Source organism: Phacochoerus africanus, chromosome 5 (genome assembly GCF_016906955.1).
Source record: "Phacochoerus africanus isolate WHEZ1 chromosome 5, ROS_Pafr_v1, whole genome shotgun sequence".
In the NCBI taxonomy this organism is placed as follows: Eukaryota; Metazoa; Chordata; class Mammalia; order Artiodactyla; family Suidae; genus Phacochoerus; species Phacochoerus africanus.
The window spans coordinates 5,846,088-5,865,561 of NC_062548.1; the positions used below are offsets into that span (position 1 = coordinate 5,846,088).

Sequence of the window (19,474 nt, forward strand, 5' to 3'; positions counted from 1 at the left end):
AGATCACCTGATTTTCCTTCCAAGCAGGCCCAGCCCCTCAGGGCTACTTTGGGATCAGATCCCTCAGCTCTCCAGCAGCTTCCCGACCTCGGCTCTGGGTGAGCAGTGTTTCGAGACGTTCTCACCACTCTCCCCGAATCCGGAATCCTCTGGCTTCAATCTGAGCAGGCCCCGGAACTTCGTGGGGGTCGTCCCGCCTGCGCCGGATGGAGAAACGAAACCGAGGGCAGACTGCACAAACGTTTATTTACAAAAAGTCCAAGTTACATATGATACAGACTTTTTACACACAGTAGTTTAAACAGAATTATTTTATGTATTTTTACTACCAGAAGGTAAAGAAAAAAATTTAATAAACTAATCATTTTTGCTATTTTTATACAAAGTGACAAGTCATGCACTTTTTTTTTTTTTGTAAAGTTTTAAAACCTTGCTAAGTGCAAATACTAGATTCCTCTCTCCAGTTTTAAGGCAAGTAGAACGGGACTGCTGCTGGGCAGTCTGTCACTCTGGGGAGCAGGCGCTGCAGCCCTGAGAGCCTGAGAGGGGAAGGGGCCAGGCTGCCTCTGGGACTCTGTGGCCCCCTGACAGGGGCTGAGCTCTGCGAGGTTCTCGTCATTTGCATCTTGCCGCCACTGTTGGCTTGTTAGATGATTATGGCCCCCGATCCCATCACTAGAACAGACTGCTTGCTTCTCTAGGAGCCTGGATCCAGGTCCTGCCTCCAGGAACACTGAGGCACTGGCATGGTCATTTTGCAGACACGTGGGGACTCATGCTAGGGTCAGAACTTGCAGCAACAACCTTCCCCCAAACAGTAAGTGCCAGGTCGGCAGACCTGAGAGCCACTCCATAGCCCAGCTCAAAGAACGTTAAGAAATGGGGCGCCCTTGGCTCAGAGAGGCAGGAGTGCTTCCCTAGCTGCCTCTTGAGGCTAGAAAACACCCAGAACTCATCTCAAAGGACAAGTCTTCGGTTTGGCCTTGGGGGACCTTTGCATGCTAGCTAGGTGCTAGGGCAGTCACGGGACCGCACTGTCAGGGGCATGTGACACCCACCCAAGGTCTGTCCTTGTTCCGCCCCAGACCCTTCAGTGCAGCCACATGGCCTGGCTGCAGGGTGGAGGTGGAACCCGTTCCTCCGCTGGATGACGAACTGGCTCAGGAGGCCTAGGAGGTTCTGGTGGGGTGGGGTGAGCACTGCTACGAGTGGGACAGGCAGAGCGTAGCTGGGCTCCCCCTCCCCATCTGGGGGGACATTTGTTACCGCTTCACAGCTCTGAGACTCTCTGCTGGGGAAGCATGGGGCAGGGCGCTCCTCCAGCCGGCAGCAGAGGCTCCTGGCAGGAGAGGCTCCCGGCAGCAGACTCGGTGCAGCCTCTCCTCATGAGCCCTAATCCCAAGCCTGGGAGACCGTCTATCTGCAATGTCCAAACCCAGAAAGCCAGTAAGAAAGGCAACTGAGGCCATCACCCCTCCATTTAAATTTCTGCAACACATCTGAGAAGCTGAGGGCAGCGGGTAACTGACAGGGTGACACGTGGTCCCAGGGCATAGCCCTCCTCTCTGAGGTCTGGGTGTGTGAGCTTCTGCAACAGGGACAGAGGCCAACACAGGGAGCCAGGTAGGCTCATTCCCCATGGAGGCCTCTGCTCTGCACGTGGGTGGCTGGGGCTGGACAGCAAAAGGCAAGTGGGAACACGGCAGGGACACCCTGCAGACTCACAGCCAGACTCACCTGACCTCAGCAAAGGGCAGCTGCTGAGTGCTATCTGCGTCATCTATCCCCTGGGGAAAGCCGTGCCCCTCTCCAGAACTTAGGGCAGAAGCAGCTCCCCAGGAGAGCCACCAGGCCTGTCACAGCCACGGCAAAAGGATCTTGTGGTGGGCAAAAGTTTCAGGACCACCCCACCCTCATCGGCTGCCAAGCATGGGTAACAGATCTGACTTTCCAGACACTGAGGGAGAGAAGCTCTAGTAGCCACGGAAAACTGGGTAAGTTCAAGGTGAGTAAATAGCAAACAATTCTTTAGATAAACCACAAACACCCGGCTCTGTCTGGGCTCAGCTGAGAGCGAGAGGGAAGGAGAGAGGCCTTGGAACAGTCCCTGCGGCTTTTGGCCTGGGGTGCTGGACTCTGGACAGTCTGCAGCCTCCCCACCCTGAGCAGGGCTCCCAGGCCTGAGGCCATCGCTCTGCCACTTCTTCAGTAGGACCAAGAGGCTCAGGGCCGCAGGGCGCACCTCACTCCAGGGGGGCCAGGGGGTAAGGGTGGAGCAGGAGAACCAGGCCTTCTGAAAACGGTTCAGATCGCTCAGTTCTCTCCAAACTGCACCACTGGTTCCTCCAGTTTACCATGGATCCACCTGCCACAGTAAGGAAGGCTTCTGCTGTCTGCCTGGGGGAGGGGATGGAGGCAAGCCTTTGAGGGACAGAGACGGGCTACCTTGGGGTCAGGGCCACTGCACTGGCTGCTAGGACGGCGGAGTCTTCAGGAAGAGGGTTTTGCTGCTCCCTTATCTCTGTCTCAACAAGTACCAGACCGATCGTGTTATGGGCACCCAGAGGGTACCAGCCCTTCACAGGGAGAAACCCAGCCTATCTATCCTCTCGAGAGCCAAGTCTGTCATCCCTATGTAGAAGGCGGGGGCACAGCCATCAGCCTGGGGGGCGAATGGCTATCTATCCAGTCCCCACCCTGCAGAGGCTGCCCGGTGGGGCTCCCGGGAGGGCGGGCCCAGGCGTCAGAAGCGATGCCGCGGCTGGGGGCCAAAGTGCATAGGCAGGTTGTGCTCCAGGGGCATGTGGACGGGGGCGAAGTCGTAGTTAACCCGGACGTTGGGCAGAGGGGGCACGTAGGGTGCCGGGATGGGACCCATGTTGAGGGGGAAGTTGTTGAACATGGGCCGCACGGGAGGCAGGGGGAAGGGCGGGTGCACGAAGGCATAGGGGGGGATCTGCGGCGGGTGCAGGTTCTGTGGGACAGGCCTCGGCAGGGCTTCGGTCCTCTGGACTTTCTCTGGAGGCTTCTCCAAGGGGGGCCCGATGCGTTTGAAGGTGTTCTCTGAAAGGGAGATGGGCTTTAGTAGAGAAGAGAGTTAAACGCCACTGTGCTTGGATCTGGCTGGAGACCAGGGCTACACATCCTGATCCTGGACCCAGGGGCCCCCGAGCTGGGGGCTGAAAGCCTGGAGCACGAGGCCAAGAACCTCCAACCTTCAGCATCATTCTGCCCTGTGGACACGGGAGGGGCGGCCTGGCCAGAGCAGGGCTGACTAAAGCCCCAAACGCAGCCTGCACGCACGTGCGCACAGCCCCCGACCAGGTTCTGCCGTCGAGGACAGGACCATACCCTCTGAGTGTCACACTCTGCAGGGATCGCCCCGGAAGGCCGCAGACCAGCAACCCAGCTCAGAACGGGCGGAGTGTCTGGAGAATTTCCTTCAGAGCCAGGGCCTGGATGGCCCCTTACAGAAACTCCATTTCGTTCCTTTGTAACCTCAGGGGGCCTACTCTCCTTTCAAGTCCGCCCTGGCTTCTATTTGCTCCAAATCTCAAATCAACCCCTTGGGGTCTCCTTGCCATCAAGGAGGTGCTGAAACCGTCTCTAAGCTTTCCTCCTTTCCCCGAGGAGCTGCATGTGTGCGAGGCGTGTATCTGCACTCCCAGGGTTGTCCCTGGCTGGGTGGAGTGCCAGGATCCCCAGGGAGGCCAGCAGCAGGGGTCCCCCTGTCCCCGGGGGACACAGAGAGCACGGGTGCAGGGCTTGTGGTGGGAGCACTTGCCTCCGTTCTTCCTTTTCTGTTCCTCTTCAGCCTCCTTCTGGATTTCCTCAATTAGCTTCTCATCATCTTCCTAGAAGGAAAGCAACAGGACAATAAGCCTGCTCTCAGCCAGCTCCAAGCAGTGCTGAGGTCCTGATGGGACATGCAGGAGGCTGGCCTACTGCTGGTCAGCAATGGAGCTAAGCCAGAAACTTGCCGCTGACCAGCGGGATCCTGGGCCTGTAAACCTCTCATTCTCAGGTCCCTGAGAATTTTCTTCCTTTGTCATTAGATGGTGTGCCCACAAGGAATCCCATCTGAAGGGCTGGGACCAAGAAGCCATGTCTGTGCGTGGCAGGTGGCTGTCTGAGAGCTGGGCTGAGAGCTTGCTTTATTCACTCAGCTGCAGGGTTAAGAAATTCCCTCAGCTTGGAGTTCCCATCATGGCTCAACAGTTAAATGAAACACTAGTATCCATGACGATGAAGGTTTGATCTCTGGCCCCGCTCAGTGGGTTAAGGATCAGGCATGTCTGTGAGCTGTGGTGTAGGCTGCAGACGTGGCTCAGATCCCGCACTGCTGTAGGCTGGTGGCTGCAGCTCTGATTTGATCCCTAGCCTGTGAATCTTCATATGCTGCAGGCACTGCCCTAAAAAGACAAAACAAACAAACAAACACTCCCGCAGCTTGAAGAGGGCAGACGGATGACCCAAGGGTTTGGGGTGGGGGCAAGTCTGGGGCAGGCAAGGCGTCAGGAGTTCCAGATCTCCCACCTACAAACTCTCTGATCACAGACGTCCTTTTGCGTAGAGCCCAGCAGAGTCTTGCTGACGCCCTGAACTGAGCTGGACAGATGTCCACGCAGGCCTGCTGGGCCCTGAAGCTCCAGGCAGCAGTGGGCTACAGAAGGAGCAGCAGCCCGCCAGCAGGCCAGCGGCCTGAGCCAGGAGGAAGGGCACAGCAGCTCAAGACCAGCTCGCCTACAGATCTCTCTGTCTCCCTCCACAAGCAACACTTGGGGAGGTGTGCTCTGCTTACTGGCAACTCAAACCTGGATTAGCTCAGCCTGGGGACAGGAGCTGAAGATGCTTTGCCAGGGTAGCTCTGGGGTCTGTGCCACCTACAGTTGCCACATCTCCACCTGCCTTAGGTGCCATGGTGAGAGAACGGGGCTGCTGGCCGAGGACAGAAATCTTAACCATAACTGCCCTGTGTGATGTGCTGGGGTTCAGCCCATGCCTCAGTGTCCCTGCAAAGAGGCTGGGACTGAAAGGACACTCACTGGGTTGACAAAGCCCACCAACACGGTGCACATTTTTGCTGTTTAGCCACAGGGCTGCTGCCACCTCAGCACGGCCTCGGAGGTGCAAGACTTAAGTCTACCCTGCAGGCAGGGCTCAGTGAGGGGCACAGCAAGTGCACTGATCAAACTGAGTGACAGGCAGGTGTGCCCTGTTTCTTAGAGTCTTCCGTCTGCTTCTCTAAGAGTTAAGGACAGTCAAGGAGTTCCCTTGTGGTACAGCAGGTTAAGGATCTGGTGGTATCGCTGCAGTGGCTTGGGTTGCTGCTGTGGAGTGGGTTTGATCCCTGGCCTGGGAACTTCCACATGCTGCGGGCATGGTTAAAAAAAAAAAAAAAAAAAAAAGGTCAGGAGTTCCCGTCGTGGCGCAGCGGTTAACGCATCCGACTAGGAACCATGAGGTTGAGGGTTCGGTCCCTGCCCTCGCTCAGTGGGTTAACCATCTGGCGTTGCCGTGAGCTGTGGTGTAGGTTGCAGACGCGGCTCGGATCCCGCGTTGTTGCGGCTCTGGCATAGGCCGGTGGCTACAGCTCCGATTCGACCCCTAGCCTGGGAACCTCCATATGCCGCGGGAGCGGCCCAAGAAATAGCAAAAAGACAAAAAAAAAAAAAGGTCAGTCAAGCTGGGAAGAAGGAAGGAGAAGAGCAGTGGTGCCCAGTATGGAGCATGAACCAAGTCTGAGAACCTCCAGAGATCTGCTGGAAACGTGTGTTGCCCCAGACAAGCATTAAGCAAGGCCTCTCTGCAGGGCCAGCATGATCTGGGCAGGAGTATCCTCAGTGCTCCACTGACTGGCAGCTCTGCCTGCCTGATGTCACCCATGGAACTTATGAGATATGAATGGAGGGCCACAGAGGGGAGCGCGGAAGCTGGGAAGGACACCTGGAAAGAGAGTGTAGCAGCCCCAGGGTGGAGCTGAGCAAGGGTCAGCCTGTGCGGTTGCTAACTTCACAGCCAAGGCAGTCACTCATGATCTCACAGACACTTACAGCCCTCCCGTGATTCTGGAGTCAGGAGCGTCGCTCAGTGTGTACTGGATGCTGACTCTGTGGCTGGATGCTGGTCTAAGTTTACTGGTTAAATTTCTTTCTTTCCTTCTTTTTTTTAGGGCCGCACTGCTGCATATGGAGGTGCCCAGGCTAGGGGTCAAATTTGAGCTATAGCTGCCGGCCTACACCACAGCCCACAGCAACGCCAGATTTGAGCTGCGTCTGTGACCCACACCACAGCTCACGGCAACGCTGGATCCTTAACCCGCTGAGGGAGGCCAGGGATCGAACCCACAACCTCATGGTTTCTAGTCAGATTTGTTTCCGCTGCGCCATGACGGGGAGCCCTACCGGTTAAGTTGATCAGGAGTGGAAGTAAAAGGCATGCCTACGGAGCGAGTGAAGAGCTACGTGATACACTCCCTTGGTTTGGAAGCTAAATTCAGGTCTGTGTCCCTGGAGACGGCGGGCTCTGCAGGCAAGAGCCGGAGGCCCTATTATCTGCTTACATCCTCTAAGCCTCAGGTGCCAAATGACATCTGGACTCAACGGTCTCAACTCTGTCTTCCGAATCTGCCATTTGGAAATTCTTATCATACTCCTACATCTTCTTCAGCCTCACCTGGCCAGGTATTCTAAGCAATGTAAGGGGAAGGGGAGAGGTGACAAAGGTTACGTCCCCATCATGCATTTCAGAAGCTGCCAAGTGCTTGTGCACATCAGAGAATCAAACGTCCAGGAGGAATGCTGGTGGGCATCATGCCCACCTCCCAGGTAATGAATGAAAATCTCTGGGAGAACCCTGCAGCGGGGTCGATCCAGCCTCTTTGCGAGCACTCTAAGCGAGGAGACTCAGTCTACAGAGCAACCATTAAGCCAGTCATCACAAAGGGCCCCAGTGACTTCGCAGGCTTTGGTGGCCAGTCTGAGGCTCTCCATGTGAATGTCAAGAAAGATTCTACCAATTATCTAGATTAGGAGTTGGTCAACATTTTCACTGAGGTGCCAGTGGAAGCCTAGGAAAAAAGTTTGGGAAAAAAACCCCTCCTGCTGTGGTGCAGTGGGATTGGCAGCGTCCGCAGCGCTGGAACCCAAGCTCGATCCCTGGCCTGGCACCGTGGGTTATGGATCTGGTGTTTCCATAGCTGCAGGGCCAGAGCACAGTTGGGTTCCAACTGTGGCTCAGATCTGATCCCTGGCCTGGGAACTCTATATACCACAGGGCGCCAAAAAAGGAGAGATCTAGAAAACTGGAAAGTGGGAGTTCCTGCTCGGCACTGCTCACTGAGCGACCTTGGCAAGTTCCTGAACATCTGAATCTCAGCATCTCATCTGTAAAATGGGTGGATGAAAGGACTGAATGGGCTCAACTGTACACAGGACTCGGAAAAAAGCAAGCCCTCCTTTTGGCCACGTCTGCAGCATGCAAAAGTTCCTAGCCCAGGGATTGAACCTGCGTCACAGCAGCGACTGGAGCCATAGTAGTGACATGCTGGATCCTCAACCTGCTGAGCTACCAAAGAACTCCAGGCATTCCTTACGAAGGGCAGGAAAATTGTGAAAAATGACAGCGAGATTTTAAAGATGAGAAGTTTCAGAAAAAGTGGTTATCAACTGGGAGATGCCCCAACATTTCTCTCAGTGGCTTCTCTATGGGACGAATGACAGTTTTCCTAACTCTGGTCAATTACGGTTCTAAGTATTAGTACGACGTCACCACCACTGCCATCGTCACCGCTGCATCCCTCTTTCTGAAGGACTCTGATGGCACAGGACCAACTTCCTTACACTACAGAAACTCAGGTCCCAGAGAAGGTAAGGTGTTAAAAAGCCATGGCTAGTTGCGGGTGGCCTAGGCAATGTCACTCCAAGAGCTTTCCTGGAGAAAATCCACAGAAAACTACCTTGAAGGTTCCCTGTTCCCATCGTTTATTTGATTTGAAAATTTGGAAGTTACATTGTTCCTTTATTCAAGAATCTGTAAGAGCAGCCAGCATGCACCGGGCACTGTGCTAGATGTACAGGTAAGAGTAAGGCTGACACCGTTCCTTCCCTCAGGAAGCTTCTATTTTTGTGCTGTGATCACAATTCTAGCAGGCGTAAGGGGTCATTCTACAGCATTAAAGACTAACCCCTGGGGTTCCCTTATGGTGCAGTGGGTTAAGGATCTGGCATTGTCCCTGCAGCAGCTGGGGTTGCTGTTGTGGAGAGGGTTCGATCCTTGGCCTGGGAATTTCTACAGGCCACGCGTGTGGCCAAGGGGATTAAAAAAAAAAAAAGACCACATCTCTACTCACCACCTACCCTTCTCCTCAGACTCTTGCAACATTTCTCTCAGGATAAATGAAGAATGAAGGATACTATCTGAGTAGAAGATTCCAGATTCCTTACAGCACGGTTGAGGGCATGGGCTGGCAGGGCATCTGCCCGATTCTTATCAATACTAAGTTTCCTGTGAGAAATCTGAATGCTCCTGGTTAAAGTTCACCCCCGAATAAATGCAATGTAAGAATTCCCTTAAATGGGTCTGAGGCACTTGCACAGGTGAGTGTGAGCTGAGCTTCCCGAAACAGATCTGCTGGCTCTGGAGGACAGAGTGACCAGGTCCCCCCCACTGGCAGAGACTCCCAGGTCGCCACGGAGAGCTCTTCCGGGGGGTGGGGGGGAGGGTGGCAGGTGGTGGGAGGAGCCTTAGAGACCTGAGTTCTTCACCTTTTGGAAGGAGCCACCTGGAGCCCCTGCCCTTCCTCCCTTGCTCTAATGACCCTCCTGATTTGGTGAGTGGGCTGCAGACTATTTGTCCTGAAGCCCTGGCTTTCCCTGGATAGGGCCCCGCTCTTAGAGTCTAAGTACAGTCTGTATTTCACCAGAAAACATTGGCACTCGATTATTTTGAGCCGTGATTGTTACCATAAATAATGAGTAAATTGTCGGATACACCTAGAATATGGGTTAGACCTTCCGGATTTCAACTTTCTCCCACTGGCTGGAGTTACAGGACACTGTATTTAGGAATGAAGAGCTAACAAACTTTTTAATACTCTTTAAAAGAAAATCACATTTTCACTCAAATATGTTAGATTCTGAGGGGGAAGATTTACTTCGTCCAGGATCAAAGCTCCTTCCATAAGCAGTTTCCCTTGAGAATTTTTTTTTTTTGGCTTTTTCTAGGGCCGCACCCGTGGCACATGGAGGTTCCCAGGCTAGGGGTCCATTCAGAGCTGCAGCCACCGGCCTACGCCACAGTCACAGCCATGCAGGATCTGAGCTGCGTCTGTGACCTACACCACAGCCCACGGCAACGCCAGATCCTTAACCCACTGAGCAGGGCCAGGGATTGAACCTGCAGCCTCATGGCTCCTAGTTGGATTCATTAACCACTTAGCCATGAAGTCAACTTCCCCTTGAGAATTTTATTTTTTATTGGCTGACCCATGGTATGTGGAAGTTCCAGGGCTAGGGATCGAACCTGGGCCACAGCAGTGACCCAAGCCATAGCAGTGATGTCAGATTCTTAACCCACTGGGCCACCATGGAACTCTCATCCCTTGAGCATTTACATTTTTTTTTTTTTTTTTAACGGCTACACCTGAGGCATATGGAAGTTCCCAGGCTAGGGGTGGAACTGGAGCTGCAGCTGCAACCCATGCTGCAGCCTGTGACAAGACCAGATCCTTAACCCATGGAGAGAGGCCAGGGATCAAAACTGCATCCTCGCAGACATTATGTTGGGTTCTTAACCCGCTGAGCCACAAACAGAAACTCCTTGTTTGTTTTTTGGCCACACCTGTGGCATGTGGAAATTCCTGGGCCAGGGATTGAACCTGGGCCACAGGAACAACCAGAACCACTGCAATGACAACACCACATCCTTAATCTGGTGTGCTAGACGGGAGCTCCTTAAGTTTCTTAAGTCAAAAGTGAAAGTAGGAGTTTCCTTACAGCTCAGCAGTTAATGAAACTGACTAGCATTCATGGGGACATGGGTTTGATCCCTGCCCTTGCTCACTGGGTTAAGGATCCAGCGTTGCCATGAGCTGTGGTGTAGGTCACAGACGCGGTTTGGATCCCACATTGCTGTGGGTCTGGTGTAGGCCGGCAGCTATAGCTCCGACTGGACCCCTAGCCTGGGAACTTCCATATGCTGTGGGTGCAGCCCTAAGAAAAAAAAGAAAGTAGACTGAACCCTATGCTTTAAAAATGGAAAGGTGTTCCCACTGTGGTTCAGTGGGTTAAGAACCCAACTAGTATCCATGAGGATGCAGGTTCGATCCCAGGCCTCGCTCAGTGGGTTAAGGGTCTGGTGTTGCCGTGAGCTGTGGCATACATAGGCCGGCAGCTGCAGCTCTGATTCCACCCCTAGCCTGGGAACTTCCATATGCTGCAGGTGCAGCCGTAAAAAGAAAAAATGGGAAATTTTACTTTATACATACTTTACCACAATCTAAAAACTTAATGTTTTAAAAGAACAAGAGTGAAGGCAGGTTTAGGGCTCATTTTGAGATAAAGCATGATGACTGGCCCTCATGAGAACACTTCTCTGATCCGGGTTAAGTCACAGGGGGGACCAGAGGCCTTTCCAGAGGTAAGCTCCCTTGGGAAACACTCCAGGCACCCCGAGGGCCATCTCTTACGGTGAAGAAGGACACCTGGGAGAAAGGCTTGCCCTTCTGCAAATCGAGGACACACCTAGGCTGCTGGAAATGGCCAACAATGGGAGGAAAGATGATGACGAGAGGGCAGGGGTGTGAGAACTAAGCATCCTCCAGCCCCGCTGCAGGGGCTGAGTCACTTACAGGAAACCCAGGCCTGCTGGAATGGCCCCCACCACGGTGAAAAGCCACACTGGCTTCCCAACAAAGAGCCAGCTGGAGTGATGGGACGGGACTCCAGTTTTGGTTCCATGGACCTCGGCTTGGGGACCACTCTGCTCAGCAGAACCTAACCTGGAGCCTGATCATCTCCACAGCAGGTTTCCTGTGAGAAGCAAATGATCTCTCTTTTCTAAAGTTCGAAGCCCAGTGACAGTAAAGACGGCAGCTGACAGTTACTGAGCGCTTACCACGTGCCAGCGCCCACCTGAGCGCCTCACACGCATTTCCTAACAACCCCGTAGGTTAGGAACTGTTAACTAATCCCCAGGTCGCAGATGAGAGGATGGAGGCACAGTGAGGTGTGAGTCCAGGCCTTCCAGTCTCCAAGCCCGAGCTCTGACGCACATAAACCACCCATTTCTATAGAGAAGCTTTCTGGAACGCTATGACTAGAGGAACCCCGGGAACTCTGCTGGCCCTGAGCACTGTCAGAAGTGATTTTTACTTCTTTATTTTTCTTTTTTGGCTGCCCCGTGGCATATGGAGTTCCCAGGCCAGGGATCAGATCTGAGCAGCACGCCTACACCCACACTCCTCTTCTTGGTCTTGCCTCGGGTTTAGGATGGATCCAGTCGGTGTGGACGAGCCCCCTCTCTGCCCCCTTCTAATCTTGGTGAAAACTTTCAAACAGATCCACAGAATTACATCTAAGAGAGGCTCAGACTGAGGGTGAGGAAATGCCAGTCCGGAGGAGTGACCCCCCACCCCCCAGCACTTTGCATCACTACCCATGGCCACTCTGGGCGGGGAACCCACAGACGACCACTGAATGCAATGACTGCTGGGAAGGGGGCATGCGCAGCACCCACGACAGGCCAGCGCACCCCACATGCAGTGCCAAGAACAAGAGATTCAAGCAGCAAGTGACATGGAGACTTGCCACCCAGCAGATCACCTTATATAAAGAAATGAGCGGCTGCGTCTTAAGAGGGAGAGGGTTTTTATTTCCTTTCCCTGAATTTCTCCGAGCTCAGCAAGATACGGACAGTGCTGGCCTAACCAGAAGACTGACACGCGTGCTTCACATGGTGGGAGGGTGGAGGCAGGGCAAGAGCACCAGGGCCGCACGGCCGCTGTGGGCCAGAAGAGAGGTGGAATTCACTCGCCAGAAAAACCACCAAACCCCAACTCCTTAAAATTGGTCCCTTAGCAATGAAGCCCACAGTTCTGCCCATGTTACCCGGGTCTGGACAGGAGAAAACGAAGGAAGAGAAACTGCAAGTGGTTAAAGGGAAAAAGAGGTTTCCACCAATCAGATACTGACAACAATCACCAGCCACAGGCTGAAGGTTCCTAAAATAGACGTTTGCGCCCTTAGCACAGGGCTGTTCTCGTGAAGCTTTTCAACATATTTTTGAGCCTGTTTCCTTCACATTTCCGGCCGCCAGGGCTGGCGGCCTGCTTGCCTGCTGCCAGCCTCCAGTGACCATGAATGGAGGGTGGGGACTTGTCCTCTTCATTTAACGTCTTCTCGGCTCAAAAAGGTGGCTGAGACCCGCCGGTCCGCTGCTGCTTCTCTCCAGCAAGTCTGGGCTGGGGCCGGGATCCAGGTCATGTGTGGCCACAGCTGCTGTTAATAAACTTGCAATGATTTCATAAAAGCCTTCCAAAGAGCGGAGGATTTCGTTTCAAATGATTCCCAGATTGGCCCCAGATCTCTGAGCAACACCAGCCCCTAACCCTCCAGCCCCAGCTGTCCCTCTGCAACAGGAAGTTGGGAGGAGGGGGCGGCACGGCTGGAGGGGCACGTGCTGGGCAGCTGGGGTGCGGTGGGGGACGGGGGAGAAGCGACGGGAGGGGGCTTGGCTGGTTTCTGCAGCTGTCTCCTGGGGTCAACAGAGGCCTGGAACCCAAATGCCCTTCTGTCTAGAGCACCCCTGCAGGGACCTGGAGGCGGCATGGAATGTGGCCACGCTGTGGCGCCTGTCAGGATCAAGTACTCAGCCTGGGGCCTGCTGGCATCTGCGGAACAGGACACAGGCCAACATGCTGTGTTTACTGGACGGAACCCTACTGCCGCCCTCCTTGGTACAATCCTCTAGTGACATCTAAACCTGGCTGGGTACACGGTCGAGGCTTGGGGTTGCCAGGCCCCTTTCTACTACCCTGCAACTGGCTCAGTGGGGAAGGGTGCGGCGAGGGCCACCCCCCTACAGAGGCCTGCTTGGTCCACGGGGCTCAGGAATGCCATGGGCAGCCGTCAGCAAGCTTCCGTATCTCCGACCTCTGGCTCCAGAGAAGGATTTGTGGAGTGGAAGGAGCTAGCATCTGGCTGGAGACCTGGACCTGCAACCTGGTTCTACCAGGTGACCTGAATCTTATTTTCCTCATCTCTAGAATGGGAAAGTGGTCCTGCCCCCTGTGTAACCATGACTAGAAATGAAATGCTAAGGCCGACCATGGAAGCCAAGCGACGGGGCACCACGGGGGGTGGGGGTGGGGTGGGGTGGGGGTTGGGGGGCAGCGGAGGGTGGGGGGTTCATGTTAACATCTTTTCTAAAACAGAAGGCAAAGTTTAGTTTCTTTCTTTTTTTGGCTGCATTTGTGGCATGCAGAAGTTCCCAGGCCAGGGATCGAATCCATGCCACAGCAGGGAACTCCTGAAGGTAAACTTTAAAAGCTAAAAATTAGTTACTAACCGAAAGTTTGGAATATCTTTCTGAAGATGTTCCCTGAAAAGGTCTCCATCTGCCCCCACCCGCTCCTCTCTGAAACACTGGGATTTCCTCTTCCTCCCCAGGCCACTCGTCAAGGACCCAAAGGCGTCTAGTGCCCTCCAGGCACCCGACCCATCAGGAAGACAATGGTCCAGGCTGGGTGGTGCCGGAGCCGACTGAGGGAGAGGGCAGGTGGGCAGCTTCGTTTAAGATGCTGAGAAAGGAGTTCCCATCATGGCGCAGTGGAAACGCATCTGATTAGGAACCGTGAGGTTGCGGGTTTGATCCCTGGCCTCGCTCAGTGGGTTAAGGACCCATTGCTGCCGTGAGCTGTGGTGTAGGTCTCAGATGAGGCTCGGATCTGGTGTTGCTGTGGTTGTGGTGTGGGCCGGCAGCTACAGCTCCGACTGGACCCCTAGCCTGGGAACCTCCATATGCCACGGGTGCGGCCTTAAAAAGACAACATACAGGGGGGAAAAAAAAAAAGATGCTGAGAGAACAAAAGACCTGAGGATCAACACGTGCCCACCTTTTATTGACCACAATCTTCTGCAAGTTTCCCCACTACTTGTAAAACTGGAACGATACACCCGCCTTAGAGGACTGCTACAGAATACGCATTAGCACAGATCGATGTCAGGTTCAATCTACTGCAGGGTTGGGAAAAATAAGTCTCCTAATCAAACGGCTAGGCGATAACGGTGCCAAACTGTAAACTGGTTATAAAAGCCCTACAGTTGTGGTTGAACATGCTTCAAATTCTCACTTTTAAAAAACAAAGAAGTTGTAGAAAACAATTCTGTGCAGTTTCTGAAGCCAAAACACAAGATAAATACTGACTTTGTTTTGTATTTAAGGAGCAAATGCTCTTACGAATTTTGCCCCACTTCTAGAATCCAGACAGCCAGGTCACTGCTGTGAACACGGCTTCTACCAGTAAGATGTCACTTGTTAACCCTCTCAAGTTAGGACTCAGGGACGAGAAAAAAGTCAGCATGGTCTCAAGATAACCCTTCCCCAGCTGCAAAATAATGTTTGTTCATTTATGTGTTGTGATTTGGCTTTGCATCCTGACCCCTATACTAGAAAACCATGGTTTGTTGCACTGGTTCGTTTCTGTTTTTCTTTTTTCCTCCCTAAAATGGTATCTTGTTTTTTAAGACTCTTGGTTGAATGTTTTGAGCTTATTTTGACAACTAACAGATGACTGACAGCTTTCTAGTACGGAGTTAGTTCAGGTTCCCAAGCAATCTCTCATCATTAAGGATGAAAATTCAACTTTTCTCCAAGCCGCGAAGGGACAACACCCTCGCTGACAAATGAGAGATTCTTCCTGGCCTTGCTGGTCAATTAAGCCAGAGAAAGGGCTGGACAACAGGGCATGCTTTGTTTCCCTGAACTTCTGAAAGGCTGTGTGTTCCCAGAAGCCCCAACAGATGCTGGGTTGGAATTCAATCGGTCTCCTGGTGAGAATCAAGGAAAAGGGGCTGATCCCAGTTTGATGGGAACAGGACAAATGGAACAAAATCTCTGGCTGTGGCTACCAGAGGAAATCAGAGGGATTTGTATTTGCCTGACCTTCCTTTCGAACTTTGTTTGGAGCAAACACAGAACTTTTCTCAGGGTAGAAGAAAATTCAGCGAGAAAATGAAGGGTAGTCGCATGCTACAGGACCCAACAGGGTAAGAGAACGCAAGAAACTTTTATAATCATTCCCACGTGCAAGAAGAAAAGGGCGGGTGGCAGGAGAAGGGAGAGCAGAAGGAAGAAGAGGGAGCAGAGGGAAAACGGTGCTGAGAAGAGGCCAGCCTGCAGCGCGCCCTCCCGCATGTGCTCACTCCCCCACCGCCCTCTGCTTCTAGAGAGAAGAGCAGCCTGAGAAAGGCTTCCTGGGAGCTCCAGCCACAGAAAGGGGCCCTAGTTCCTCACCAAGTTCCTAGAGATGCTCGGCCTCCAAGGTGCTGGCCAGGTGGGGCTGGAGGCAGGTGAGCAGAACTGCCAGATGACAGGAGGGCTCTTCACAAAAGGCGGGGGGGGGGGGGGGGGTCCCCTTGGTGAGCACCTCCCAGGGTGGGCTGCACGGCCTCCCTCAAGCAGCAACAGGAGGACGACTCTCTGTTCACAAAGTCTTTCAAGCATTTCCCCAGTGACAGGAGGGCAGGCTTTCTGCTGTACGACCAGCTTCTGCGTCCCTTGGCCCGATTTTCCAACCAGTAAGGAGGCTGTTCCTGACAGAGGACGTGATACTTTTCGAGACTGTCAGGCGCTATGAGAACGGGGATGAGGCCACCAGCCTGGTCTGCTGTGGCCTCTAAGAGGGGCTGCCTGCTGGCTTGACGCCTCTTCTTTTTAGACCTACTGGAGATGATCTCCGCCAGGGATGAAGACTGGGGGCGATCAACACCCCCCTCCTTTTCGGCCTCGCCCACAGCATGCAGAAGTTCACAGGCCAGCGATCAAACCTCCAACACGGCAGCAACCCGAGCCACAGCTGTGACAACACGTGATCTTTAACTCACTGCACCACCAGGGAACTCCTAACAACATTTTAAATCTCTGGCCTAGAAAGTGCTAGCTTCAAGAGTATTTTAGCAATATTTGGATTAACGGTCAATCTTTGAAATTCTGGAGAGTTCACACAAAATACAGACTTTCGACTTCTGTGGAAAATCTGAAGCCATGGTAACTCTGAGCACAGTCTCATCTGGCAGCAAACCATGGGGGGCTGACCAGCATCCAGCCCCTTAGATGGGGCCCACTCCTTCTGTTTGCTACAGCCCCCAGCACACCCTACTGTCCTCTAGACTGGGCCTACCTACCATTCATCCATCATCTATGTCGCTACCTGCCCCTGTGCTAACCTGGGGCTACGACCCGAGCTACATGCTGTTGTGCTAAACATCCTCCCATGTTTTAGCCTCTGCATGTGTTTAAATACAGACATACGGCATCACTTCCCACAGCTGCACACTGTACTAACGGAAGCACCACCCCTGGGCTGTCCGCCACTGTACTTACACGGGGGAGAGAGAAACTGCTACCTGGCCTAAGCCCCTGTTATCTTCGGGCTTTCTGTCATTTGCATCCAAATTGATTCTTATTAATCCAGGGGCATTTGCTTTTTTCTCATTGAGTCATGTTATACCTTACATATTAACAATATTTATCTATACTATATATACGTTACAACTATTTTCCCCAGTTTCTCAGCCACCTTTATCTTTGCTTATGGTGTCTTTTGCCAAAGAGGATTTTTGTTTGATCGGTCTGGCCTTGATGCAATGCTAAGGACCTTCCCTTCTCCAAGATTATAAAGCCACCTCCTTTGTTTTCTTGAATATTTCCAAATGGTCAGCCCAGGGCCCCCAAACCGCAGCCGAGTATTTCTTGCTCCACATGGGCGCCAGTATGATCTTGAAAACTTAAATAAGGCAAGTCACCGCTGCACGTGGACTGGCAACAGCTCACACCACACTCCATGAGACCCACGGCCTGCTTCTGTGTCCACCTCTCTCACCTTCCTGCCTGAGTTCACCACTGCAAGCCACACCGTCCATCTTTCTCATCTGCAACAGACCGAATGTGTTCCATCTCTCTGGCCTGCTTTGCTCCTCCTCTGCATGCAGGTTTCACCGCACATGCTGCCTCTCAGAGAGCGCTGCCAAGACGACGCCCCCTCCTGCGCCTGTCATTTCCCATCATGTCACCAGTACCCTTCCCACACAGCACCAACCAACCGAAGGAATTTTTTTTTTTTTTGCTTTTCGCTTTTTAGGGCCGCACCCACAGCATGTGGAGGTTCCCAGGCTAGGGGTAGAATGAGAGCTACAGCTGCCGGCCTGCACCACAGCCATGGCAACATAGGCTCCGAGCTGTGTCTGTGACCTACACCACAGCTCATGGCAATGCTAGATCCTTAAGCCACTGAGCGGGGCCAGGGATTAAACCCGAGTCCTCATGGATCCTAGCTGAGGTCGTTACCGCTGAGCCACAAGGGGAACGCCACGTTACGTTCTCATGAGACCGCTTCTGGTCTCCATCTCATCCCCTCAATCCAGCTGCCTCCTCCTGCATTAGGCTACGTGATTTTGATTAGCGCATCTTTACAGTGGAAATCAGGCTTATTTTCAAAATTACAGGCAATTTTTCAAGAAGAAAATAATCTTCCTGACCTGCAATGGACATGGCAGTAAACCTGCGGCTTCCTCTGGACAGAAGTGATCCCTTTGCAACAGCAAGGCTCCCGCTGCAGGGCTTCTCTACCACCAGGTCACCCTCACTAGCCGCAGTGAGGCTGAGGAGGGCCTGGCGCACCTTTCTCATTGGCTCCGAGTTAGCAGGGTGTTTATCCACTGTTAGGCTGAATCGCTTTTTGGCAGAAAAAGTCCGCGCGCATAATGACATCACCATCCTTACAGATAACTTAAAACTGGCTGTAACAGTATCAAATTTAAAAATTACTGGAGTTCCTGATGTGGCACAATGGGATGGGTGGTGTCTTGGGAGCGCTGGGACTCAGGCTCAATCCCTGGCCCAGAACAGTGGGTTAAAGATCTGGTGCTGCCGCAGCTGTGGCTTAAGTTGAAACTATGGCTCAGATCTGATCCCTGGCCCAGGAGCACCATATGCCACCGGGCAGCCAAAAAAGAAAAAATACACATATATTTTTTTGTCTTTTTGCCATTTTCTTGGGCCGCTCTCACAGCATATGGAGGTTCCCAGGCTAGCGGTCTAATTGGAGCTATAGCCGCCGGCCTACACCAGAGTCACAGCAATTCAGGATCTGAGCCGAGTCTGTGACCTACACCACAGCTCATGGCAACGCTGGATCCTTAACCCACTGAGCAAGGCCAGGGATCGAACCCACAACGTCATGGTTCCTAGTCAGATTTGTTAACCACTGAGCCACAACGGGAACTCCGAAAACTTATATTTTTCACTTTATTCTCTAAGCCATTTGCACTGACTAGCCGTTCTAGAACAAACAGAATAGTCTTATAGTTGATAATAGTCTTATAGTTGATTTTTGGGCAATGCTTCTATGTATTTCACTGGTAAAAACACACTAATGACTATTTTGAAATATAGGGCTTAAAAACACATATTAAGTAATAAGCATCCTTCTAACACTATTTTGTTGTTGTTGTTGTTATTTCTTGGGCCGCTCCTGCGGCATATGGAGGTTCCCAGGCCTAGGGGTCGAATCGGAGCTGTAGCCACCGGCCTACGCCAGAGCCACAGCAACGCGGGATCCGAGCCGCGTCTGCAACCTACACCACAGCTCACAGCAAGGCCGGATCGTTAACCCACTGAGCAAGGGAAGGGACCAAACCCGCAACCTCATGGTTCCTAGTTGGATGCGTTAACCACTGCGCCACGACGGGAACTCCCCTTCTAACACTATTTTTAAAGCTTAAATCAGGAATGAATATGATTGTTCCTTGGCATCCAAAGGGGGTTGGTTCCAGGACCCCCATGGATACCAAAACCAGCGGATACTCAGGTTCCTTATATAAAATCACAGTATCTGCATAAAAACCTACACATATCCTCCCGTATACTCTAAATAATCTCTAGACTACTTATAATACCTAATACAATGTAAATGCTATGTAAATAGTTGCTGGTGTGTGGCAAATTCAAGGTCTGCTTTTTGAAATTTTCTCGAAATTATTCTCTTGAATGTTTTCAATACATGGTTTGTCGAATCCCCCAACGTGGAACCTGGAGATGTGGAGGGCAGGCTCTGTTTGTCTTTCTACCATCTAAAGACAGCATATGGTAAAGTATGTTAATAGAGTTCTTTTTTTCCTAGGGCCACACCTGCGGCATATAGAGGTTCCCAGGCTGGGGGTCCAATCGGAGCTGTAGCCGCCGGCCTGTACCACAG

At 52.6% G+C, this 19,474-nt stretch overlaps 1 protein-coding gene across 5 annotated transcripts in view; it reads right to left on the reverse strand.

Annotated features, from left to right (window-relative positions):
- Positions 1-227: 227 nt before the first annotated feature.
- The window catches only part of RNF216 (ring finger protein 216), a 168,316-nt gene continuing 149,069 nt past the window's right edge, over positions 228-19,474 (reverse strand). For all 5 annotated transcript variants that reach the window (XM_047779472.1, XM_047779471.1, XM_047779474.1 and 2 more), the window contains 2 exons: positions 3,785-3,854; positions 228-3,063 (listed from right to left, as the gene is read on the reverse strand). In XM_047779472.1, the coding sequence (XP_047635428.1) occupies positions 2,744-3,063; positions 3,785-3,854 (390 nt within the window). In that variant the 3' untranslated portion in view covers positions 228-2,743. The remainder of the gene's footprint in view (positions 3,064-3,784; positions 3,855-19,474) is intronic.